We start from the raw sequence: 25,591 nt of genomic DNA, 5'->3' as shown, positions 1-25,591 counted from the left end.
ATGAAGGACAGCAGGGACTCCAAGGACCAGCAACTCATGGTGAGACCCCGACACCCTCCTCCTCCTCGCCCCCGACACCCAGACCCTGACTCGGCGTCACCACCTGTACCCTCACCACCACTAAGAGGACACTGAGGACAAGGGATGGGACTGTCCAGGGCAACTTTCCCCAAGTCCTGGACGGCAGAAGGAAGGCACCGTGGCCATCCCGCCGGGGCCTGAAAAGTCAGCCTAGCTTCAACCCCACCCTCCCTTTACACCGTCCCGCCAGGGGACCCACCCCATCCCCAAAGCTTGTGCATATGTCTCTGGGGCAACACTGCTCTCTGATCTAGAAAAGTCAACTCTTGAATCCACCTGCCCAGAGAAGGGAAAGTGGGGGTTTCCTCGGGAACCAGAGCTGTCCCCTGACCTCGTGGGGTTGGGAGTTTAAAGGGATTGGGAGTCACAGGTAGACAAAGAGCCCCCACATACGTGAGGAGCTGGCATGGGGTTGAGAGTGGCTGGTCACTGGCTTGCCACACAGATACCGTCCAGTATTTCCTAAAAGTGCTGGAAGCAGCCAGCCCTCTTCCCTGAGCCCTGGGGTCTGGGGCAGATGAAGAGCAGGCATCCCGGAGGCAGGTAGAGACCGAAGACAGACCCCTGGTTATCAACGATGCCGTGTTGACACGATGAGGGGGAGGCTCAGTGACCCCAAGGCCACCACCCCTCCCACCTCTCTCCCCATCCCCTAACTTCTGAGGCCTGGGAAGGGAGGCTTTCGTCGCCAGCAGGTGGGTGGTTATGGAACCGGAGGATAATGTCACCCCCAGACACCCCGCCTCTGCAGAGTGAGCTTGTGGCTCCAAAGAGGAGCTGGACCCCAGCCCCAAGAAAGCCCCAGGCTCTGGAATATTCTCTCTGGCGGTTCAGAATGTGTCTCTTTGAAAATGGCTGCCTTGGCCCACATGGGTGACGTGCCCCCAGGGCAGCGATGGAGAGCCTCCTGCTTCCCCCCTCCCCACAGAGGCTGAGGGGGCCGGTAGAGATGATCTGACAGACAGCAGAGGTCCCTCGGAGGGTCTTATTAGCAATATGTACGCATTCAGCAAGAGATTTCCCCTTGGTCAGAAGAAATGCACCCCCTTGTACTTTGGGGGAGACCCATGCACAGGATGAAGACCCATCGTCTCTCCCTGGCTGTGCTCTCTCGGTGCCCTGTGCTCTCTCACTCTCACGGCGCTGTGCTCAGTGGGAATGTGGCCGCGGTTGTCGGGATGTCACGGTGAAGTTCCCTGGGCCCAGCCCCAACCTGCCCACCAGCCAGCCCCGCGAGGCTCCAAGTTCAAAGCCTTGGGGAGCTGCAGGTGCCTAATTTGGGCGTGGGACTGATGCAGGCTGGAGAAGCAGACTGCTGTCTCCCCTGGGGCTCTCCCTGAGGCCCGGGCTCCCCGGGGAAATTCGCAGACTCAGATGCAACCTGCATGCTGTGGTCCTTCTCCCCTCCATGCAGGTGGTGGCCTTGAACCCCTGAGTTTTCCTTAAGACCAAGGAGGCCTGGGATGCCTGCAGAGAGGAGAACCCAGGGGGCTCGCCCAGGGGAGCCCTGGGGTCCTTTCATCTTCCTGTCTGTCCAGCCAGCTCCCTCCATCTAATCTCAGGCGTCTGGCCTTCCCTCCTAGGTGGCGCTCCGGGTCCGGCCCATCAGCGTGGCAGAGCTGGAGGAAGGAGCCACCCTCATCGCCCATAAAGTGGATGAGCAGGTACCCGGGGCTGTGGCCAGGAGCTGCAGGGCAGGGCAGGGCAGGGGTCTGCTGATACCTGGTGGGACAGGTACCTGCTCACCGGAGGGGAGGCGGGGGAGGAAGGGTCCGCGTGGCTTGAGGCATCATCCTTCCCCCATCCACTGAACTCTCAGTGGTTCATGGGTGACATCGTCAAGCAAACCAGGGTTCTTCTTCCAAGAAGCCTTTTCAGATTGATCCAAACGCAGCTGAAAGCTTCCCTAGCCTGGATGGGCCCTGAACTCCTCAGTCCGGCCATAAAATTTTCACACACTTTTCCATGTGCCCATGACGTGACTTCCCCACCTCGACATGCCTGCTACCCACAGAGCACATATTTACGTGATCTAGGGCTAAAGCCTACCTCTGGTTCATGTTTTGCAAAGTCCTTGGATGCCTGCTTGTTCTCCTGGTCCTCATGTTATTGTGATGAGGTGAGCGGGGCAGGCCCCACGTCGTCTGCACAGGAGGCAGTAAATATTTATCATGTACCCACGACACATGGGGGGCAGTGCTCGGAGCTGGAAACCCTGCCCTCACTCCGTTACTTTACAGTCCGGTACAGGGAGACAAAATCAAAGAATCAACCCCAACAGGGGCTTCAAGGAAACGCATAGTGCTGTGAGGGGGACTTGACCCAGCACAGGGGTCGGGGAGGGCTCCCGTAGGAGACGGTGCTTGAGGTGGAAAAGGGAACTTAGGTTGTGCATGAAGGGAGACATTTCAATCAGAGGGCCTTGCCTGTGCAAAGGCCCTGTGGTGGGAGGGATTGTGATGCCCTTGGGTAGCAGGAGAAGCCCGTGTGGCTCAAGCAGGAGAGAGAGGGCGAGAGGTGTGAGGTGAGGCAGAGGATGTGGCAGGGGCCAGACCACACTCTCTTAGACCATGGCCCAGGATGTCTGTTTGGGGAGGCAGGGGAGGGCTCGGGAAGCCCGAGGGCCATGAGAAGTGAGCTGGAGGCAGACCGTAGGGCCTCTGGCTCCCCTGGGGACAGGCACCCACTCCAGCCTCTTCCTTCAGCTCTGATGGGCACAGCAGGGGGTGACTGGAAGGACCCCATCCGTCTGGGGAGGCCCGGTGGGAGTAGGATGAATACACCCAACAGTCATGCTGAGTAGGCTCTGCCGTTTGCTGACTGTGTGGCCTCGGGCGGGTTGCTTCTAGAAGCCTCAGTTGTCTCATCTGTAAGTGGGGGGCAGCAACCATGATGTCCTCTCTAGAGGGTCGTTGTGGGTTCAAGTATGCTCAGTGCTTCCCGGGTGCCTGGTAGGGGCACACAGTAGGGGCTTAATAGCTGTAAGCTAACATCATCGATCAGTGACTGACAATTCCCCAGAGCTGTCGGACCGGCCGAGTGAGAGGGGCCATCCTGATGAGCCAGAAGCCTCCTTCCAGGCAGGGGCCACTCCCTGTTTGTCCAACTTGTCCCCAAGAATATCAGGTCCTCGGGGCTGGGACAATGATGGCTCTCTTTCTCTGCGGCTCCTGGCTCCTGGCCGGAGTGGAGGCTGACAGATATTAACTGTTGCTGATGGAAAGGCTCTGGTCTAGGGAACAGCCCATTGTGTGCCCACACACGGCAAACACTGGCTCCTTTCTGTCCCTGCAAGTGGAGAGGGAGGGTCCGGCCCGATCTGGCCAAACCGTGTCTCTGAGAAGGTTCTGGGCCTGGGCCATCCTAACAGGGCTGCCCCTTTGTCAGCTTACAGATGCAGGGAGGGTCGTCTGAGTGGCGTGGGCTCGGGGCTGTCCACATAGACACTGGGTCCTGCAGGGAGAGCGCTGGGCCTCTGGCCTCGAGTTCCTTCTATCCGCACTGGGTTCAAAGGTGGCTCGCCTGGCCTGCGGTTTGGGTATAGCCACAGCAATCGGCAGGCCGGGGACATCCTAAAACCCAGCCATCCCTCCGCTGACAGCGAAGGCCCTCGCAAGTAGGAGGTGAAGCCACGGGGTCCAAGAGACAAAACGGACAGCCCTCTTCCCTTGCCTCCTACTCTGACCTGTCTCCCATCTCCAGACCTTTGTCCCTGTCCAGTGACCCCCACGATCTGTCTGCCAGGCCCCGAGGGAGGTTCGGGGACGCAGCTCCAGCGGCTTCACTGATGGGCCAGCGGGTGGGTTTAACGCTGTCCATTTCTCCTGAGTTCTGAAGCCTGGCGGGCCAGTGGGGTGACTTTGGGAGCGCCCCCAGGCCACCATGGTGGGGAGCAAAGATGCACGCGGGTCCAGGCGGCCTCCCAGTGTCCTGCCTCCTCGAAAGCAGATGTGTAGTTGGGATGCAGAGTCTCCCTGTACCCACTGCTTTCCGTCGCTCCCCTGCTTGTGGCCGTCATGACCTGGGTGGCCTGACCCCACAGAAGGGCTCCCCAGCTCAGCTTCCTCTGGCCTGGGGTTCCGGGCTCTGCCTTTTCTCTGTGTCGGGTGGGCGGCTTTTCCCCTGCTGGTGCGGTCACAGGCTTGGGGGTGGGGAGCCCAGAGGTCACTGTTGAGGGCCCAGCCTCCTGAGCCTCAGCAAGGAGGCCGTGCGGCAGGGAGGTCCTGAGTTGGGAGAGGTGGTCTGAGAACTCCGTCACCCATGGGCTTGGGCCACTGTGAGGGGTCCGAGGACAGCCTCCCTTAGAGCTAGGCATTGTCCTCCTGGAGACGCGGGAAGTTATAGCAACAAGAATCTGCAAGGGGGACCCTCCCACAGGCAAAGTGTCCTTGGGGATCAGAGGCCCGTGTGCCCGGATTCTGGGGAAGCTAGGCTGAGGGTGTAGATTTGTAAAGGGGACGGTCTGGGTACCCTGGCAGGTTTGTGGTCTTAAGGCCCCCTTTTTAGTCCAGGACCCAAATCGTAACACCTTCTTTGAAGGATTTTGTGGGCTGATGGACGCACGGCGCTTCCCCAGCGCCTGGCACACAGTAGGGGTTTAACACGTGTTAGTCTGTGTAAGGGCTGAAATGCAGGATGGTTTCCAGCCTAGAGGTGACTCCTGGCCCACTTCCTGCGTCCCTGCCTCCGGTGCCAGACAGAGTCTCAGCCCAGGGGTCTCCAGATGGTCACCTCCCCACATATGTGTTCCTGGAAGGCTTTTTGGAGGAGCTTGGTCTCCTAGTAGCACGGGGGTGGGACCGGACCCTGACACCAGACCCCTTGGGGATGCTATGGATGAACACAGACGGAGAGCAGGTGCAGGCTGAGAGGCTGCGGGTGTGTGTGTGGGGGGGGGAAGGGCAGAAGCTCCACCTCCTCCCTCCCACTCCCCACCCCCAACCAAGCCCACAGCCTGCTGACCCTCCTCCAAGCCTTCCAGGCTGTTTACCTACAGGATTTAAGTCACCTGACGATATGTGTAATCCCATAATTAGCCTTTATCCGCTCCAAGCCGCGTGTCACCCCTGCCCTCCCAGGGTCCTGTCTGAGGGGCCACGCCCGGGGCCCTCAGGTCCTGGTGGGGGGCCTCTGTCCTCATCAGAAGACAGGGAATTAAGAACCTGCCCCACCCCGCCTCAGAGCTGTTGAGATGCTTGTAGGAGATGGAGTAAGGGAGAGCCCCAGCCACACACACAGCTGCTGTGCCGGAGAAAGTCCAGGGTGACAGGTGCCAAGGGCCACTGAGTGCTGTGGGGGCAGCTGGCCTTCCACCCACTTCCCTACACACACACCTTCCAGATGCTTCTCGGCCCCGTTGCCCCAAAGAGCTGAGCCTGGTGGGGGGTGACTGGGAGGGGGTCTGAGGGCTCCCCAACCCCCCCCACCCCGCCCTGTGCCAAGCTATCTCCCCGCCCATCTTTCCACGCCCTCCCTGCCCCAGCCACCTACCAATCTACTTTCCATCTCTATGGATCCACCTGTTCTGGACATTTCATATACATGGAATCTTGTACTCTGTGGTCCTTCGCGTCTGGCTTCTGTCGCTGAGCACTGTGTTTTCAAGGGTGGTCCCCACGGCAGCAGGCGTCGGCACCTCCTTCGTTTCTGTGGCCGAGTCCTCGTCCGTGGGATAGATGCGGCACATTTTGTTGGCCCCACATCAGTTGATGGGCGTTTGGGTCGTTTCCCACCTCTTGGCGAATGGGGACAAGGCTGCCCTCACGTAAGGGTGCCCACACTTAGCGGCTGTGTGGGTGCCGGGCAGGTGTGCTAGTTCAAAAGGCACAGACGTTGGGGCGCCTGGGTGGCGCAGTCGGTTAAGCGTCCGACTTCAGCCAGGTCACGATCTCGCGGTCCGTGAGTTCGAGCCCCGCGTCAGGCTCTGGGCTGATGGCTCAGAGCCTGGAGCCTGTTTCCGATTCTGTGTCTCCCTCTCTCTCTGCCCCTCCCCTGTTCATGCTCTGTCTCTCTCTGTCCCAAAAATAAAAATAAACGTTGAAAAAAAAAAATTTAAAAAAAAAAAAAAAAAAACAAAAGGCACAGACGTGGGCCCCATCTCCCCAGAGATGCTGCTTCAGCGAACCGGGGGCGTGCCTGGGAATCCACCTCCCGCACGGCCCCTGAGGGACTCTGCGGAGGGTGTTTGCAGACCCGTGAGAGGTGCAGCCCTATCTGCGCCCTGTGGGTCATGGTTCCCTTCATCCTTGCCCTCAGGGCCCCCAGAGGCCCGTAGGCAGGTGGCGGCCTGGCCTAAGCAGCCAGCTGAGCCTTGGTGGATTTCTGAGCTCCTCAGGCTCCTTTCTGGTCTTTTCTGTCTAGCCTGAACGGGACACCCTTCTTGGGAGCAAAGTCTCCCTTCTTGGGCCCTCACAGGATGGTACATTTACCACTAGAAATATGACCAGCAACAAATCCTCCTTCTTAAAGGAAAAGCAAACACAAATCCAGAAACAGCCTGACAGGGGTGATACCCACCTGGCATCAGGCTTCTGTTTTGCTCTGCCTTGTTTGTGCCCCGAGAATAAAGGGGCTGCACGCCGGGATCTGGGGGCCTTCCCAGATTCTGCTTCTCTGCGGGGCCTTCCCGAAGAGGCTGGCAGTTATTGGTATGGTTTCCTCTTTCAAGGCGATGGCCCTGTTGGCCCTCCCCGACTTCCAACTAGGAGGAACTTGAGGCCCAGAGAGGTGATGCAGCTTCCTCAACGTCACACAGCAGGGTCACCCCTAAACCCGATTTGTGGCACCCCTTCCCTTGGAGGTCTTCATTGCCAGCCTTGGAGGCTTGAGAAGGAATGGTCTGGGTCAGAGGTTTTCAACTGGGGGCGATTTTGCCCTCCAGGGGACAAACCGGCAATGTCACAACCGGGAGAAGGTCATGTTACTGGCATCTAATGGCCAGTGATACTGCTAAGCAGCCTGCAGGGCACAGGACAGGTCCTGTCATCGCAATCCAGCCGAGAGTGTCAATAGTGCCGAGACTGAGGAGCTCTGGTCTGGGGTGCGCCATTTAAAGGCCAGAAAGGAGCCAGTTAAAACTGCAAAGCTGGGCACCTGGGGGGGCTCAGTCGGTTAAGCAGCTGACTTCGGCTCAGGACGTGATTTCAGGGTTCGTGAGTTCGAGTCCCGCATTAAGTAAACTTGAGCCCCACTTCGGGTAAGCCCCACTTCTCTGTCTCTCTCAAAAAAAATAATAATAGTAATAAAATAAAAAATAAAACTGCAAAGCGGATCCGAGCAGCTTAGTGGTTTGTAGCAGCAGGAATTTCTGTTATGCTTTGTTCGAGGTATTTCTCACCTAGGAGATGCTGGGGAGGAGCCTGGTTCTTCATGGGACATAGTTTACAGATTAGACAACCCTCCGCCCAGCCTGAGGCCCCCTACGTCCCCATGGGTCTTGGGTTTCTGGGCTCACGGTCTGGGACAATGGAAAGGTCAAAATCTGCACTGAATTAAGAGTACGTCTGGGAGGGAGGCAGTGGGGGCCTCTGATGAGTTAGTGGGGGAACTTCCCCCAGGCCACTTCCCCCACTCCTGGCCTGGCCTCCTGCCTCCCCCCAGCGTTGGGAGGCCCCCATGTGCACTGTATGATCAATGTCGCCGTTGATGCCTCCCAGAGGCAGGTGCCCAGCGTGCCGTAGGTGTGAACATTTATGACCCGGGGATTATGAAGGGGAGTGCCCGTGCCGAGCCCGCCACTTTGGGGCTGCGGGAGGGGTTGGCTGAGGTCCCAAGTGGGTTCTAGAAACCCGCACCACCACCACCACCACCACCACCACCACCCCCCCACCACCACCACCCCCCCCCCACCACCACCACCCCCCCCACCACCACCACCACCACCCCACCCCCACCCCCGCCTGCACCAGGTGAGGCCGGTTGGCTGGTCTATGGTTCGCAAGGCTGCTGTAATGAAGTTCCACAGACCGGGAGAATTTAACCACAGAAATGGATCTTTCCACAGCCCTGGAGGCCAGAAGTCCAAAGGGTTGGCTCCTACTGAGGCCCCGAGGGAGGGATCCGTCCAGGCCTCTCTCCCCGGCTTGCAGATGGCCGTCTTGTCCCTGTGTCTCTTCACGTCGTCTGTTTCCATGTGTGTCTGTGTCCAAACCTCCCCTTTTCAGGACACCAGTCCCCCTGGATGTAGGGCCCACCCTACTCCAGAGGCACCTCGTCTGAACCAATGACATCTGCAATGAGCCTATTTCCAAATAAAGCCACAATCGGAGTCTCGGGGGAGTTAGGACTTCAGCATTTGAATTTGGGGAGGACACAGTTCAACCCGTACGAGGCGGGCATTCGCTCAGCCAGGCTGCTTCTGGCCGGCCCATTCCCCGGGAGGCAGCGCTAGGCGGCCTGGTGGTTGGGACCCTGGATTCTGACACCCAGCAGCCCTCCGTCAAACCAGCTCTGTCCTTGTCAGGTGCAGCTTTGGCACCTTACCTATCTGATTCCTCATTACGACGAAAGGATCACGGGCACCTGATCCTTGCACACGGGCAATGTGTGCAAGGCACTCGGCACTGAGCCTGGAACACACGGGGGTCCTCGGAAAGGCAGCTTTATTCAGCAAACGTTCCTTGGGCGGATGCTGGGTGCCGGCCAGGATGACATTTAGGGGGCACGTTGGAGGCCGCACAGGGGCCTCTCACAGCCGGGGACAGACAGCGTGTGCTCACGGAGGGGGCCCAGATGGCTCGCCTTGTGGCCATCTCGGGCCTGTGCTCTGGAGATTCCAGGAGGTGAAGACAGGAGGGAAAATTCTTGAGCTCTCTTCCCAACCCTGCCATTCTCACAAGAACCCCCCACCCCCAGGGCTTCTGAGCTGAGAACCACTACCCACAGCTCGCCTCTCACCCCACATAGCCTTGTTCACGCTTTTCTCTAGAATGTTCGCCTCACCTCCCATCTCTCTGCCAACTCCTACTCGTCCCTTCTCTCTTTTTTTTTTAAGTTTGTTGGTCTATTTTGAGAGAGACAGAGAGAGTGAACGGGGGAGGGGCAGAGAGAGAGAATCCCAAGCAGCCTCCGCCCTGTCAGCGCAGAGCCCAACGTGGGGCTGGAACTCACGAACCAGGAAATCGTGACCTGAGCTGAAACCGAGAGCCCGACGCTTAACAGACTGAGCCACTCAGGCGCCCCGCCTGCTCGTCCTTTAAAACTCGATTCCGGCACCACCTCTTCCAGGAAGCCTTCCGGTAGTGGCAAGGCTGGATCAGTGCCCCTCCTTGTGCTCCGACTGCCTCCTGTAAAGTCAGACATGGGGAAACCACATGTCACTTTCTCTCTCCCCAGTTTACTGCCTGGTACATAGAAGCTTCCCTTGACCTGCACTCCCCGTGCTGCTCTCTGGGGCGGCAGCCACGAGGGCCCGTCCCCAGCCCTCCCCGTGGCTCAGCTCACCTGGCCGAGGGGCACAAGGGCTCCATTGTGTGCCAGAGCGGAGAGGGATAGGGGGCGATGCTCGGGAGCGTGGGGCGTGGGCCGGGGCCCGGGCAGATGGAGACCCAGACAAAGGCCTCTTTAAGAGGGGTCACGGCAGCTGTGCTGACAATGTACTGATTCAGGAGCCTGGATATCAAAGGAACCAAATGTCCAGGGTGCCGTGAACTTGTGGTGCCCGGAGATTGTTTGAAGGTGATCGGTGGGCGATGAGCCTCGGTGCGTGCGGCCCGCTGCGGGGGGGGGGGGGGGGGGGCGCCCCTCAGGCAGCCGGCCCTGCCCGCATCAGCAGGAGGGCTGGCGCCCGAGGGGGGAGACCTCCTTCAGGTTCCTGTCGCATCCCCCTGGGACCCGTGCCAGGGGACTCAGAGGCAGCTTTATCTTCATTTGGATCTGCAACTTGATCAGGGCTCATGCCGCTGGCTTTAGGGCCTCACACAGGAACTGGATCCTGGAGGAGGCTGATAGCCCCGAGGGGGTGGCTGGGGACAGGTGGGCACCCCAGTAACAGCGCAGGCCCAGGCACCCCGCACTCAGCTTGCTGTGCCCACCTCGGCTTTGGCAAGCTATGAGGGGGCCGAGTCAGCGACCCCATTCCTACCCCGCACTAAGCCCCCCGCCCAGCCTGTCTGGAGCTGTTCCAGCCTCCGTCCCCGCCCCCCACCCCCCACTGGCTTACCTGAAATTACCTGGTTGGATGAGACTCCCGGGTGAGACTCCTGCAGCCTGGCCTCCTCCCGGGGACCTGCGCTATCTTCCCTGTTCTCTCTCTTCCGTGAGACTCCCAGGAGAGGGCCCTGCTGGGACCCCAAGGGTCTTAGACCAGTCTGCACGCAGTGAGCACGGGTGTGGACCTACCGCAGGGGTCCAGGCGATGAAGCATCATACACCTAAGTGATGACAGGAGTGTGGCAGGAGTCCCAGGCTGTGGCCTTCCCAGGACTGGGCCTCCTAAATCCTGGTGTTCAAAGGGGGTGCACCCAGAGGGACCCACTGTGGATCTCCCAAATCCACGGAGCTGGGCTGGGCTCCGGGGTGTGCCCCTGCTGCCTTGCCCTCAGCTCCCTCTGTCCCTCAGAGTGACCGCCCTCCCCCCTTCCCGGCCCCCCCCTCCCCCCCCCCACCGCCGCCTTGTCTGTTCTCCAGCCCTTTTCAGGGCTGGCGGTGGCCCTGGCTCTCCCGCTGACCCAGGAAGGGAACGCAGTCACTGTACAACCTGGGATGGTCCTAGGACAGCCCGTCCTCCTCAGTGCCTTGTCCTGTGTTAGGCCTCAGTTTACCTCCTCGGTGAGCATCTCATCTCCAGAGTCTGGTTAGGTAGGGCTGGTGTGCGCAGTGGGGGTGCTGGGGCCTCACTGGTGGGGAGAGGCCCTCCCACTGCCACACCCCACCCGGCACGGCCCCCGAACGAGCAGGTAGCGTGTGTCAGAGCAGGTTCACAAAGGTGCCCAGGAGCACAGACCACCAGGGCCCCACCGTTCCTTAGCTACACGACTTTGGGCCTCGATGTCCCCATCTGGGAGCAATAATTATGAATTCATGGGAAAGGGCTCAGTGGAGATGAGCCGATGTTACTACATACCGGGAGGAGGGGCTGGGTGTAAAGGCGCCCACGCCGTCCCTCATTACCACCTGCCCTCCCCCTGTAAGTAAAAGTTGCCGTGGGACTGTCATGCTGGCTCTAACCACAGTCCGGCCCTGGAGCGCAGCTGAGACTCGTTTTCCCCTGGATGTCCCTCCCAAGCCGAGGCGCTCCCCAACACAGAGTCGCCTCGCAGGGGGCACCTCGATGGAGCGGCCGGGGCGGGGGACAGGGACCTGACCTGGAGGCTCCGCTCCTGGGGGGACTCAGGCAGGCGCAGAGTCGGTGGCACCCTGGTGGCCCCCTCCATGGTGAGGGTGGGGTGGCCCATTACCTGCGTCACCCACGCTGTCCCTTGAGCACTTAGTCTGTGTCTGGTGCGGTGCCCGTACCCGCCACACACATTATCGCCTGGGCTCTTCACAGTCCTGCAGGCGGGTGATATACCTGTCCCATCTGGTGGAGGAGGTGACCGAGGCCCAGGCGGGTTAAAGTGTTCACACAAGGCCATGCTGCTAACAAGACGTAGGATGGGCATCCAGACCTTGCCCTGCCTCGTCCTAAATCCACCCCCGACTCCAGCCCTCCCACACAGCTTTGAATGTCTTCTGGTATTTCCGTGAGTCTGGGAACCGTCTCTTCCCGCTCCTACCCTAGGCCAAGAGCCTCTGGCCAAGACCCAGTTTTCTTCCTCTGCACCTGTCCTCAGAGTCCGGGACCAGGCTTAGCACACCCAGGACACTTGGGCCGAGGGAGGGGCAGAGTGGTGCTGGGTGTGGAGTGGGCTTGGAGATTGTTCTGGAAAATGGGCCCCTTGATCACCCTTGGAGCAGAGGAAGAACCTGGTGAGGTCCTTGTGTATCCCCCAGCCACCCCACCTTCCCCCACACACAGAGCACAGATGCCCCTACCCTGCAGGGAGGGAGCCCAGAATGGCCAACCTGTACCCTCATCCTCGCCTCCAACCCTGGGTCCCTCCATCCACCCCCAGCTCAGGGTCAAGGCTGCAGGCACCACTGATAAGTCACCCCAAACCCCCCCTCTCTGACACACGTGGGCAGTCCCCAAGCCTAGCCCACTTCCCTCACCTCTGTCACCCAGCAGCCAGCGGCCCTGTGCTCCACCCCTGGGTGTCCCCACTGCCTGGGGGCAGGGCGCAGAGGGGTGAGGCAGGCAGGGTCTCAGGTACCACGCAGAGGCAGTGAGGGGGCTGCAGGCTTTGAACCCAGATCCCAGGTTTTGAGTCCAGGGATCCCCCTCCTGCTTCTGGTAGCTGAGCTTGGACAAGTTACTCCTCTGGGCCTCGGTTTCCTCGTCTGTAGAGTGGAAATAATTATGGGCCTTACCGCCCGGCCTTGGAGTGGGGGTTAAGCAAGTCCCTGCACCTAAAGGGCATAAAGTAGGTCCTGACCCAGAATAAATGTACAGCAAATGTACCAGTTGTTACTGGTCCTACTTCTCTGGTAGAGGGGCCTGGGGCACCCAAGTCTGGGGCCTGGCTGGCTTGGGGCACCATGACGCCATCAGCTCCTTTGACACATTGTCAGTTGTTAGGGAGGCTTCCCCTTTGGGCATCCAGAGCCCAGCGCCCAGATCGGACGCCCGAGGGGCTGAGCCTGGGGTTCAGGAGCCTGGGGCTGCGCAGCTCCAGGACCTCCAGCAGGACCCCTCCCACTGCTCAGCCCGTGTGCTGGGCCAGGAGAGCTGAGGTCAGTGTTGCCATTGGTGTGGGCCTGGGGCTCCCGGGTGACTGCCAGAGCCCCCTCGGGGACCTTTGCAGATGGTGGTTCTCATGGACCCAATGGAGGACCCCGATGATATCCTTCGAGCACACCGTTCCCGGGAGAAGTCCTACCTGTTTGACGTGGCCTTTGACTTCACCGCCACCCAGGTGAGGGAGGGCCCGGGCCTAGGGACATGCAGGAGCCCCTCTCCAACCTTTGCCCCACCCGGGAGGGAGCCCTCAGGCGACCCGGCCGTGGACCCTCAGCCCTCCCTCCACCACTTCCTCCCTGGCCTCCATGGTACCCGCGTCCCCGTGCGTGCAAATGTGTGTGCGCCTTCGTGGCTTGTGCCCAGCCTCAACGCATAGACAGACCTGAGTCAGTGCACGGACGCCACCCTCCGCAGGCACCCACACGGCACACCCCCAGGCTGGCCCCGCCCCCAGGAGCTGGCGGAAGGTGCTTGGAGCCCATCTGGCGCCGGGAGGAGAGTCTCGGGGAAGCCGACACCCTCCCAGATACCCCTCTTCTTGTCCATCTGGGGGATGCTCCCAGGAGCAGATGTAATGCGTCCTCGGGGCGGGGGGCCAGGAGCCAGCAGTGGGGGCAGGTGTCTCAGGTGTCCCGAGCTCTGTTTCAGGCTGGTGAAAGCAGAGACACCCACCCCCCACTCCCCGCCCTTACTTCTCGGGCTGAGAGCCCCAGAAACAGAACCTGCTCCTGCCCCCGGGGCCAGGACATGCCTGTGGCTGTGTGAGCTCTGTCCTGCCTGTACACCAGGCCCCTGACAATCTCCTCTTCCCTGCAGGAGATGGTGTATCAGGCCACCACCAAGAGCCTCATCGAAGGCGTCATCTCGGGCTACAACGCCACTGTCTTTGCTTACGGCCCCACAGGTGAGGCGAGACCCTGGGACAGGACCGTATGCCCCTTCTGACCCCCTGGCCTCAGCTGAAGCAGGAGTCAAGGATGTGGCTTGATCCAAATGCCCGCAGGGCCCTCTGGCCGCAGAGGCCCCATCCCCAGCCGAGAATGCCATCCTCCTCGCCCCCCCCCCCACCTCCCTGGCCATTTGCGGGGTCCGGCCTTGGGGACAGACTCAGGTGTGGCAGGGAGAGCCCTGGTCCGGCTGAGCCGTGCTTCCGGCCCCCAACCAGCTTAACCACCACCTTGTTCTGCCCCAGGCTGTGGGAAAACCTACACTATGCTAGGCACGGACCGTGAGCCTGGCATCTACGTTCGGACCCTCAACGACCTCTTCCGTGCCATTGAGGAGACCAGCAATGACATGGAATATGAGGTGTCCATGTCCTACCTGGAGGTGAGCCCTCCCCTGGCCCCAGCTTCAGCGAGAGGCCCGTAGGGCAGCCACACACATTCCGTTGGCCCCATTTTGCCAAAACCCCGAGGTTCAGAGAGGTTACACAACCAGGCCAACACCACACAGTAAGTGAGGGAGCAGGGAGTCAAACTCAGGATCCTAGAGCTTTAAAACCAAGCCCTGCCCCTTTTGCCACAATCCAAAGTAGCCTTGTCCCTGAGCAAAGACCTCAGCCACCCTCCCAGACGATGCCACACCTCAGCACCTCGCCATCATCAAGGGCCCCTGCCTTAAAGCGGTATCTGCCCTGCCAGGCCACCTCCAGGAACCCTGTGTGCGTGGGTACAGGTAAGACCCGAGTACCTGGACAGGCTTGAGCCCACTGGCCTGGGTTCCCCGGCCACAGCCCCTCCCGTGCCCACCCCGCGGGAGTGCGACTGCCAGGCACCGATGGGACAGCAGTGGTGGGAGCGTGCAGAGGCCAGAAAAGCCAGCGGGCCGCACTCCACCCGGCTCCGGGCCACCCTGGCTCCCTCCAGGAGCTGCTAATCTCCTGGGTGACAGCTCAGGAAGGGCAGTGATTGCTCCCAGCCACTGCTCCAGGGGCATGGTGTTGACTCAGCCAGCAAGATGCACTCGGGGGGGAGGGGAGGTTGCAGGGAGAAGTAGCATAAGGGTCGCCTAGCAACAGGCAGGGCTGGCCATCGGTCAGGTCCCTATCTTCTGCCCGGTGCCCAGCCCACCTGCACAGGGGATCCCACTTGTTTCTGAGGGTTTCTCTATCCGAGGTTCTGGCAGCCGGATGTTTCCCTGTGGACGCTGAAGTTGCCTTATCCCCACCCCATAGAAAGGAAGGGGTCTTTCTCCTTTTTAAAAAAAAAAATATTTATTTTGAGAGAGAGAGAGTGAGCATAAGCAAGGGAGGGGCAGAGAGGGAGAGAGAGAGAGAGAGAGAGAGAGAGAGAATCCCAAGCAAGCTCCCCACTCAGCACAGAGCCTGACGCGGGGCTCCAACTCAGAGCCAGGAGATCATGATCTGAGCCGAAATCAGGAGTCAGATGCTCAACTGACTGAGCCACCCAGGCGCCCTAGGGGTCTTTCTCCTTAACCAGTTTCCCTGAAAGGAGCCTGGGGCTCCCAGGCTGGGGCTAAGAATGTGCGAGCTCCTCTCCCTTTCTTGCTCAGGAGGGATGGGGAACCTGGTCCTTGCCTGGACCACCTGCGGTTAGTCTCCATTAACACCCCCCCCCACATCAGATCTACAATGAGATGATCCGGGACCTGCTGAACCCCGCCCTGGGGTACCTAGAGCTGAGGGAGGACTCCAAAGGGGTGATCCAGGTGGCTGGAATCACTGAGGTCTCCACCATCAATGCCAAAGAGGCGAGTCTCGTGCAACCCTTGGGGCAGTGGAGAGGGACATTCACCCGTGTGGGCAGGAGGGCACGGGGGACTGCAGCCAGGGAGCCACTGGGGGCTCAGCTGGGGCCGGGGCCAGGACAGACGCAGAGAATCCTGTATGACTGCCAAGCAGGGGGCGCTTGCCCCTGACTTCATGCCCTTCCTGGCTGCGCTGCCCCTGGGGACTAACCAGATAAGCAACCTCCCAGCCCGCCCACCCGCCCTGGGCCCCTTCGCATCCCCACCCTGGGCCGCTTTGCAACCTCTAAGAGGAAGGACGTCCTTCCCAGATCCCCAGGAGTGGCGTCCTTCCCACCTCTCCACGCAGATCATGCAGCTGCTGATGAAGGGGAACCGGCAGAGGACCCAGGAGCCCACGGCGGCCAACCAGACGTCCTCCCGCTCCCACGCCGTGCTCCAGGTGGCCGTGCGCCAGCGCAGCCGGGTCAAAAACGTCCTGCAGGAAGTGCGGCAGGGCCGCCTGTTCATGGTTGACCTGGCTGGCTCTGAGCGTGCCTCCCAGGTGAGGTCAGCTCCCCCAGGACTGGGGAGAATGTTTGGGGGGACCTGGGGGGAGGGCAGGGATGCTGAGCTCCTGGCTTCCCAGGAGATCAGGTTGGGGAAGCCATCTAGGGAGGGTAGGCGTGAGGGCTCCCCCTCGGTAAGGGACTGAGGAATGTCACAGAGGTGCATGAGGGGAAGGGGTGGGGTGGGGTGGGGTATCCTGGCTATTTGTGGGAAAGATCCTGGGATGAGGAGGGTTTCCCCAGGCAAGGAGACCAGCTGCCCAGGAGGAGGGGCGCTGGGAATGAGCGAGTCCACATAAGGAGCTGGGGCAGGGGAGATACACATCCCCGGACTCAGGGGGCCCTGCCGACCACGCTGGGGAGAGAGGAGGGTCCATTACCCTTTCTCAGAACACCTATCCTCACCCTGCCAGCCTGGCACTGCGGCCTCGGCCCAACAGCACCCAGTACCCAGTAGGTAGGCCAGGCCCCCGTCCTTCAGGCAAACCGGGAGGTTTCACGGTCACCCAAGTGATGAGGCCAGGTGATGTCACTGCCAGCAGATGCAAGGGACAGGATATCGGGCCGGGGAGAATTCAGAGGGTTTCATGTTTGAACTTGTGGAATTGGGTTGAGACAGGGGGGGCGGTTCAAGAAACACACTCCTCTCTGCCAGGAAGGCCTGAGGGCTTCCTGGAGGGACCCAGGGGAGGGGAGCAGCCTGGGAGAGGAGGTGCGCCAGCTTTGGGGGGCCGGGCAGCTTTGAGCAGGGCTTCTTCAGCATTGACAGTGTCCCTGCAGGCCCAGGGACAGGAGGGGGACCCCCCACCACACACACACACCTCCTCCTACCCCCACCCCCACCCCACCCCCGAAGCCCGGGGCGCCCTCTAGAGCCACGTGCCTGTGGTCTTGCCAGCTCTCAGCCTCCCTCCACGTCTTCCTTGGTGACATGGGGCCAGTCTTTGGGGGGGGACAAAGAGCCAGGCTCTCGGCCCTCCCCTGAAGCCTCCAGTCTGTCACTCTCCCCTGAGGCCTTCCTGTTCTCTCACCTTCTTGAACCCTGAAGAGACCAGGCCCTGGGGCACCTCCACATTCCAGGCCCCTGGTGGGGGTAGGGGGGAGGGGCTTGTGGCCCACCCAAGACCACCCAGGGCGCAGGTGAAGCCCCTCCCCTTGCCCCACAAGGGCCCTGGTTCTGCCCACTTGCTCACCGCCCCCAGACACAGAACCGTGGGCAGCGCATGAAGGAGGGGGCCCACATCAACCGCTCCCTGCTGGCCCTGGGCAACTGCATCAACGCGCTGAGCGACAAGAGCAGCAACAAGTACATCAATTACCGCGACAGCAAGCTCACGCGGCTCCTGAAGGTACCAGCTGTGGCCCCGCCTGGGCACCGGGCCCCCAGAGCAGGGCTGCCCGATTCAGCAACTAAAAATACAAGACGCCCGGCGACATTGGAATTTCAGACAAACGACGAAATTTGTGTGAGTAGAAGTACATCCCGTGCAGCGTTTGGGATATACTTGTACTAAAAAAAAAAAAAAAAAATCGTTCATCGTTTATCTGAAATTCAGATTTAACCAGGTGTCGTGTATTTTCCCTGGTGACCCTAACCAAAGAGTGGGCAACGGGGAGGGAAAGGCCATGCACTGGACACCCCCCTTCCCCCGCACCGGGCTGCAGGCCTGAGGGAGCCAAGAGCTGTCTGGGTTGGGGGGTTCAGGTGTCTGCTATTTGGGGCCCGCCCCTGGCTGGGCCGTGTTCGGTGCTTCATTCCACTGGCTTCTTTCTTCCTGAAGCAACCTCATCATTGGGGAAATACTATTTCCATTTGCAGATGAGGAAACTGAGGCACAGAGGGGTTAAGTAACCTTCCGAAAGGCCCAGGATAATACAGGCTGGAAGGAGGAACCAGACAGAGTCTGTGGCCTAATATCGCAACTGCGGCGTTAGCTAAGCCCCGTGTCAGCCCGCCCCCATTACTGTGCCCACAGGCCACCGGGAGGTGGGGATGGTGACACAATCGAGCCTCAGCTTTCTCCCCACTCCCCCCGCCCGTCCCCAGGGCTGTTCACACGGAGCAAGGGAGGGGGTGGCCACAGGCCACATTCAGCCTTCATACAGGGGTCCCCATCCCCCGTCTCGCACTCCAGCTGAAACAACAGTGCCATCAGCAGTCAGAAATGGGGGGCCGGGGGGCCCCTTGAAAGGCCAGAGGTGATGGGAAGGGGGGGGCACTTCTCGCTGCCTTTCCTCATGGGGGGAGGGAAAGGGAAAGCCGGGAGGCCCTGACCTGGATCAGATACTTGAAATCTGCAAATGGGAATGTGGAGAAGAATCTGGAAGTGGGGAGGAGAGACAGCAGGGGGACGGGAAACATCTGGACCCAGGGGAGACCATGTGAGGCCCAACACCAGCACTTGTGGGTGAGTGCGAGCATCTGTGAGTGTGCGTGTGACAGAGCGAAGGAGAGCACACCTCGTGGAGGGCATCGTGGACAGCCCGGCAGGAGCAGGGTCCCAGGGAGGTGCTCCCCGGCTGACAGCAGCCCGCCCTCCCTGCCATCCAGGATTCCCTGGGCGGGAACAGCCGCACCGTGATGATCGCCCACATCAGTCCCGCGAGCAGCGCCTTTGAGGAGTCCCGGAACACCCTGACCTACGCTGGCCGGGCCAAGAACATCAAGACCAGGGTGAGGGCCCTGCCAGGAGGGATTCCTGCCACCCCACCCCATTCTCTGGCACCAGCCACCGTGGCACTGGCCTCCTTCCCTAAGTCCAATGTCACCCCACGCCCTTCCCCACACGCTCAACACCTGCGTGCCTGCCGGGAAGCGCACCGCTCCCGAGGGCCCCCTTCTCCTTGTTCAAGGTCATGTGCCCCCTGCCCCTATCCCCTTCCATGTCCATTTTCGTCTTCAGATACCCGTTCAGACGTTTACATTTTCAAAGCCCGTAACCTCACAGGCCAGCAGAGGCGGCCGATCTGAGCGCTTTCACACGTCACCTCATTTGTTGCTCAAGTGAGGCCAGATTTACTATGCTCCCATCTCGTGGTTTAGAGAAATGAGGCTGAAGGAAGTTAAATGACTCCCCAGCTGGGCACTGAGACTAGAAGTGGCCCTGCCTGGTTTCGGAGTCACCCTCAGGCAAATGCATTAGAATCCCCACCACCTGCTATAGGAAGTGTCTTTTTTTTAACATGTATAAAGTTTGCTTATTTTTGAGAGAGCGCGAGTGGGGGGAGGGGCAGAGAGCGAGGGAAAGAGAACTCGAGACTCTGAGCTGTCAGCGCAGAGCCTGATTCAGGGCTCGAACTCAAGAACCACGAGATCATGACCTGAGCCGAAGTCAAGAGTCGGACGCTCAACCGACTGAGCCCCCCGCCAGGCATCCTGGAAGTCTCTCTCCACCCGCGTGGGTGGAAGGGTGGGAATGTGCGCCGCCTGAGAGCTAGAACTTAGCGAACACTCCCCCGACCCCGCACTTTGTCAGCTACTGTCCAGGGGCTTTCAGTTTTATTCCAGTCCTCAAGGAACTTAATGGGAGGAGGAGGCATGTCCTTGAAAAAGCTCACTGATAATTCAGAATGTTACTAAGACAACAGTACCTGCTGAGGCCACTAGGGAACAGGGAGGTGGGGGTGAGCTGGCAGAACTCGGTGGGGCACTTTGGGGACTGAGAGTGGGACTCTGAAGGAAGAGGAGGACAGTCCAGAAGGGCCAGCAGCAGTAAGAGGAGAGGTGTCAAGGGCAGGAAGGAAACGGTGTCTGTGGTAGTGGTGGGGACAGTAGGACAGTTCCTCAACCAGAGCAGAACATTCATGGAACAGTGCTTTAAAAAAAAAAAAAAAAATCGAGATAGCGGAGGGCCCCAGTGAAGGAACCAGAGCATTTCTCCGGAGCAGTAGGGAGCCAGTGAAAGTTGATGAGCAGAAGCAGCATTTTAGGAGCACGGGTCTGGCAGAGGCAGGGGGTGGGATAGGTTGGGGGGCTGGAAGCAAGGGTGGGGCCATTATCATCATTCAGGAAGCCTAGGGAAAGAAGAGAAGGGAAGGCCCTGCAGGCAGGCCCCAGTGTCTGGGGTGACTGTACCCGCTCTGCCCTGTTCCGTGCTCTCTGCAGGTGAAACAGAATCTGCTCAACGTCTCCTACCACATCGCCCAGTACACCAGCATCATCGCGGACCTGCGGGGCGAGATCCAGAGGCTCAAGTGCAAGATCGATGAGCAGGGTGGGCGGGGCCGGGCCCGGGGCCGGCCGGAGCGGGGTGACATCCGCCACATCCAAGGTGTGTGCTGGGAGCCCAGCTCAGGCAGCCCTCGGGGAGGGGAAGGGGGGGGGGGATCAGGCGGTGCTGGGTCTCAAATTCCTCGGGGAGGGGAAGGGGGAGGGTCAGGCGGTGCTGGGTTCAAATCCAGACTCGGGCATTTTCTGGCTGGGTGCCTTGGGCTACTCACTCAACTGCTCTGAGCCTCCCGTCCTGCAACTGTCAGGTGGAATCCTCATCTCCGTTTCAGAGACTTGACAGTAATTAAGACTGGGTGAGATCACACAAAGTGACAGATGTGTGAGCATTTAGCTGCGGGGGGCACCACTCTGGGGCTACAGCGTAGGGCTGTGAGGCCGCGCCCAGCATCACTGGACCGAGTACCATCCTCTGGTAGATTTGTGGGTTGGCTCTGATGGCTGTCCAACAGATGGCAGTAAAGTGTCTAGGGGGCACCTCTTTATAGTTGACATGAAGCTTCTGGAAGGACGAGCGGAAGCCCGGTTCACACAGAGGAGCTGAGAATCACCTTTGGGTCACAGCCTGAAGCCTCGATGTGGGGGTGGGATGAGGGAGGAGGCAGCAATCTAGGAGGTCTTTTGGGAGGAGGTGGTGGGACAGGAAATGGTTTGGGAAGAAAGGGATGAAGGGGGGGGGGCGACCCAGGCCCAGACTTCCCCACCTGACCGTCCCTCCTGCACTCACTTCCTCTGCCCCCCCCCATCCCATCCTCTGGGCAGCCGAGGTCCAGCTTCACAGTGAGCAGGGCGAGCAGGCCGAGATGGGACAGCTGCGGGAGCAGCTCATCAGCGCCTTCCAGGAGCAGATGGACGTTCGGAGGCAGCTGCTGGAGCTGGAGAACCGCGCCATGGAGGTCCAGATCGACACCTCCCGCCACCTGCTCACCATTGCCGGGTGAGCACCGCCTGCCCGGGCGCCGTCCAGGTCCCAGCCGGGGCCTGGGACAGAGGGGGCTGCGGCTGCGGGCTGTCCCCCCACCCCCTCCCGTGGTCTGACTCCCCCGTTGCCGGGGGTGGCGGCTGCGGCAGCTGGGAGCACGAGAAGTCACGCAGGGCGCTCAAATGGCGGGAGGAGCAGCGGAAGGAATCCTACACCAAGGACGACAGCGAGAAGGACTCAGACACGGGCGATGACCAGCCAGACACCCTGGAGCCCCCGGAAGTGGCCTCGGCCCGGGAGAGCATTGCTGCCCTGGTGGGCGAGCAGAAGAAGCTGCGGAAGCAGAAGGTGTCTGGGGCTGGGGGCGGGGCAGGGAGAGTCCAGAAGGGGCTGGGGGGTGGGGGAAGGGGGGGGAAGGAGGGGGGCAGCTCAGGCCTTTGCCCCTCTGTGACCTCGCTGAATTTCTTCTTTGTGCCTCACTTACTCCTCTGTAAAAGGGGAGTAGTCACGCTGCAGTCTTAGTGGGGTTGTTGGAAAGACGAAATCAATGCCTTTCGCATACCCACGAAGTGGTCGTCCCGTTTTAATTAGGGTTTTCCAGATAACAGATCTTTTCCTTCTGTTCTGGCGCACACCCTAACCAGGGGCTTCACGGTGCCATGAGCCCCGAGGGCATCGGACGGGCCGGGGTTGGGGCAGATATCCACGGGGCTGGCCCCAGGCGCAGGCCGCGGTCAGGGTGGCAAGGCGGTGGGCGCGGAGGGGCCATTTAGGACCAGCCCCTGGTCGCCAGGCCCAAGACGCGGCTTCGAGGGTTGGCCTCAGATTGGAGCTTCGGCCCAGGGGGGAGCCCGGGGGTTTGGAGGGGCGCCGACGGGCTCAGCGTGGGGGCAGCGGCGGCTCGCGGGCCCGGCCGCCTGGCGCCGACCCCCCCCCCCCCACCGGCCGCCCCTAGCTGGCGCTGGAGCAGCGCTGCCGCGAGCTGCGGGCGCGGGGCCGGCGCCTGGAGGAGACGCTGCCGCGGCGCATCGGCTCCGAGGAGCAGCGCGAGGTGCTCAGCCTGCTGTGCCGCGTGCACGAGCTGGAGGTGGAGAACACGGAGATGCAGTCGCACGCGCTGCTCCGGGACGGCGCGCTCCGCCACCGCCGCGAGGCCGTGCGCCGCCTGGAGCAGCACCGCAGCCTCTGCGACGAGATCATCCAAGGCCAGCGGCAGATCATCGACGGTAGGCCCCGCGCGCCCGAGCCACCCAGGTCCCACGCCCCGGACGCGCGGCGGGCCCGAGGGCGCGCGCTGAGCCCCGCTCCTCCCCCCGGCAGACTACAACCTGGCCGTCCCGCAACGCCTGGAGGACCTGTATGAAGTGTACCTGCGGGAGCTGGAGGAGGGCAGCCTGGAGCGGGCCACCATCATGGACCGGGTGGCCTCTAGGGCCCTCCAGGTGGGCGCGTGGGCAGGCCTGCGCATGCGCGCGAGCACAGGTGCTGGCGGAGGGGCTCGTGCCCAAGGCAGTGCCCGCAGGTAGCTGGGGTGCCAATGGGACCAGGCTGGCGGGGGCCCCAGGGAGTTCACTCCCCTTCCTTCTTACCCCAACCCCAGCCTTGCCCAGCCTGAGTCAGGTCCCCGTCCCGGGGCATTCTTCTCTAGCGCTTGTCCCTACCCAGGGTGTGAGGGTCAGGGCTGGCTATCTGAGGTATCACAAGTGGCCCCAGACGCCCTCCCAAGAGACCAGGACATCAGGCAGTGCCCCCGGAAGTGACCAGAAGACCACCGTTTATCCCTTGTGAGCCAGAACACGAGCCCACTGCTCTCCCCAAACTCCTGGGCACCTTGTGTGCCCTTGTCACCCTGTGCTGTCACCTGGTCCAGGACCAAGTCTTCCGACTGCCCTCCTCCGCCTCCACCTTCCCTCCCCAGGACAGTTCCTTGCCCAGAATTGCCCCAGCAGGAACCGCGCTGACTCCGGAGTCTGACCCGGAGAGCGTGAAGACTCTGAGCTCTGAGGTCCAGCGCCTGCAGAACAGCATCCTCCCGCCCCTCAGCACGGAGAGGTGAGGCCAGAGACCACGTCCAGACCGTCCTGCCGGCCTGAGCCACCACCTGCTGAGCCGTAGCCCAGGGATGCCAACCCAGACTAGAGCTAATTGGGGGAGAAGGAGCAGGAACGAAAGGGAGGGGGAGGCACACGTCTGGAGCCCGAACTCCTGGGTTCTCTCTCCCCTCGGGGTGGGGGTGGGACCTCAATGGGACCAGCCTGGCCAAGAGCCACTCGTCCGCCTCTGCCAACCTCAGTGAAGCCAACCGCGTGTTCAAAGCCAGTCCCCGGGCCTGGCACGTGAAGAGCTCTTCTGTGCCCACCCCACCCCCCATCCAGATCGGCGGCCTGGTGACCCAGGAGGTGAGCACTGAGCACCACTGGCCCCGGGATCCTCTGCTGGGGGGAGGGAGCACAGGGTAGACCGCCCGTGGTTGGGATGGAGCCTTTCCAAAATGGCCATCACTGCCCCCCCCGCCCCCCACCGAGGCCGCACTGTCTCTGCTGAGTGGGGCGTCTTAATGCCTTTCTCTTCTCAATCACTTCACCTGCAGGTGCCCCCTGAGGATGGCCCGGTCAGCCTCAGCAGCCGGATCAACTCTTCCCCCGACAGCAGTGAGAACCTATCAGAGATCCCCTTGTCCTACAAAGGTGTGCCCCCTGCCAGCCTGAGCCTGGCACCATTGAAACTTTGGTGCTACCCATTCTGTAAAGAGAGGCACCAATGCCCAGAGAGGATTATCCACCGGCTCAAGGACACACAGAGAGCTGACAGCACAATCAGAAGTTAGAACGGGGAGTACATGGCACCTAGGATCATGCCCCCCCGCCCCCTCCCCCGATAATAACTATAATAGCAAATATAGATGGAATCCCTACCCTCTGACTGCAGGCTAAGCCCATCTTCTCAGTTAATCCTCACACTGACCCTCTGGGGTTAATGTCACCATCCCCACTTTACAGATGAAAGTAAGGCTTGGAAACTTGCCCCCCGGTTTCTTAAGCAGCAAGCAAGTGGGAGAGCTGGCCTTCCGGCTCTACTCATTTCCTGTCTCGGCAGAGGAGGGGCGTTGGAGGTGAGGGAGGGGGAGGAATATGTGATCCTGACCCCAGGTTGGGTGCTCCTTTCCCCGCTGCAGAGAAGAAGGAGATCCTGACGGCCACCAAGTGCATCTCAGTGAAGGCGGCCAGGCGGCGCTCGCGGGCTTTGGGCGCCGAGGGGCGCCACCTGCTGGCACCTGCGATGGAGTGCAGCAGCCTGTCTCTGCCCTCGCTGAGTGAGGCCGATTCGCAGCCCCCCGGCCCTCTGGCCTGCAAGCGGCCACCCAGCCCCACGCTGCAGCACGCTGCCAGTGAGGACAACCTGTCTAGCAGCACAGGCGAGGCCCCATCCCAGGCAGTCGGGCCTGTCGGCGACGGCCCCGGGCCCTGGATGCGTGGCCAGAAGAAAAGCCCGGGCAAGAGACGGGAGGAGTCCCTGGAGGCCAAGAAGAGGAAACGGAGGTCCCGGTCCTTTGAGGTCACGGGGCAAGGGGTGAGGCAAAAGACAGGGCATGGGGTGTCTGCGCCCCTTCATTGTGGATGAGAGCCTGGACTCCTCCAGAGGCCCCAGGGCACCTCCAGCCCTGCGCCACCCTCCATGCCTCTGTCCCCCGGGCTGGCATGGGGGCATACACCATACGGCTCCGACTCACCCCACTGTTCTCCAACCACCGCAGCTCTCCCGCCCCAAGACACACCTCCTGGGGCCCCGTCCCACAGAGAGCATCTCGGACCACAGGGTGCCCGTGTGTGGACACCCAGCACCTGGTATCCGGCATCTGGGAAAGGTCACGCTGCCTTTGGCCAAGGTCAAACTCCCTCCAAGCCAGAGCACGGGTCAGTACCAGCGAGGGGCGGAATGGGGAAGGGGAGCCCTTGGCCAGCCCAGGAAGGAGGCGTGTTGATTTCCCTGTACCTATGGCTGTCCACGGTTGGAAACCGGGCTCTCACAGAACGTCTATGGGACTGGCCTCTTGGGCTTGTGCCCCTGAGGAGTTCAAGGCCACTGGATGACCAGAGAGGGAGTGGGAGGAATTCCTAACCCCCTGCTCCCGGCCCTTTCTCTGTTGCAGGCCCTGGGGACTCCTCACCCCTCGCTGTTCCCTCCAACCCAGCTGGTATTTCCCGACGGGCTGCCCGTGGGCCCCGCCTGCCTCATGGCGCAAGCACCCATGGCAAAGACGGACGCTTCCGGCATACCTGAGGGGACTGGAACCTGCCCTCCTGCCCCCAAGGCTGGATGGGGTG

At 61.2% G+C, this 25,591-nt stretch overlaps 1 protein-coding gene across 1 annotated transcript; it reads left to right on the top strand.

Moving 5' to 3' along the window:
• Nucleotides 1-25,591, top strand: KIF19 (kinesin family member 19). The gene is made up of 20 exons (XM_047080974.1): nucleotides 1-39; nucleotides 1,665-1,745; nucleotides 12,924-13,034; nucleotides 13,676-13,763; nucleotides 14,052-14,188; nucleotides 15,446-15,571; nucleotides 15,918-16,112; nucleotides 17,319-17,465; nucleotides 18,668-18,790; nucleotides 20,222-20,387; nucleotides 21,107-21,281; nucleotides 21,416-21,614; nucleotides 22,222-22,492; nucleotides 22,587-22,708; nucleotides 23,185-23,318; nucleotides 23,560-23,665; nucleotides 23,857-23,953; nucleotides 24,442-24,836; nucleotides 25,021-25,180; nucleotides 25,417-25,591. The coding sequence occupies exons 1-20, from the start codon at nucleotides 1-3 to the stop codon at nucleotides 25,545-25,547; spliced, it is 3,003 nt and encodes a 1,000-aa protein (XP_046936930.1). The 3' UTR covers nucleotides 25,548-25,591.

The sequence above is a fragment of the Lynx rufus genome, unplaced genomic scaffold, assembly GCF_022079265.1.
Source record: "Lynx rufus isolate CCGP_SWC_20201006 ecotype Redwood Valley unplaced genomic scaffold, mLynRuf1.p SCAF_18, whole genome shotgun sequence".
Taxonomy (NCBI): Eukaryota; Metazoa; Chordata; class Mammalia; order Carnivora; family Felidae; genus Lynx; species Lynx rufus.
The sequence above is the reverse complement of the archived record's forward strand: the minus strand, read 5'-3'. Positions and strand labels throughout refer to the sequence as shown.

Excerpts from the sequence above, each read along its gene's own strand:
- KIF19 (XM_047080974.1), top strand. The coding sequence starts at position 1 with ATGAAGGACAGCAGGGACTCCAAGGACCAGCAACTCATG. Across the intron at positions 20,388-21,106 it reads TGACATCCGCCACATCCAAG|CCGAGGTCCAGCTTCACAGT; the intron begins GTGTGTGCTGGG and ends TCCTCTGGGCAG. Across the intron at positions 24,837-25,020 it reads TTGAGGTCACGGGGCAAGGG|CTCTCCCGCCCCAAGACACA; the intron begins GTGAGGCAAAAG and ends CAACCACCGCAG.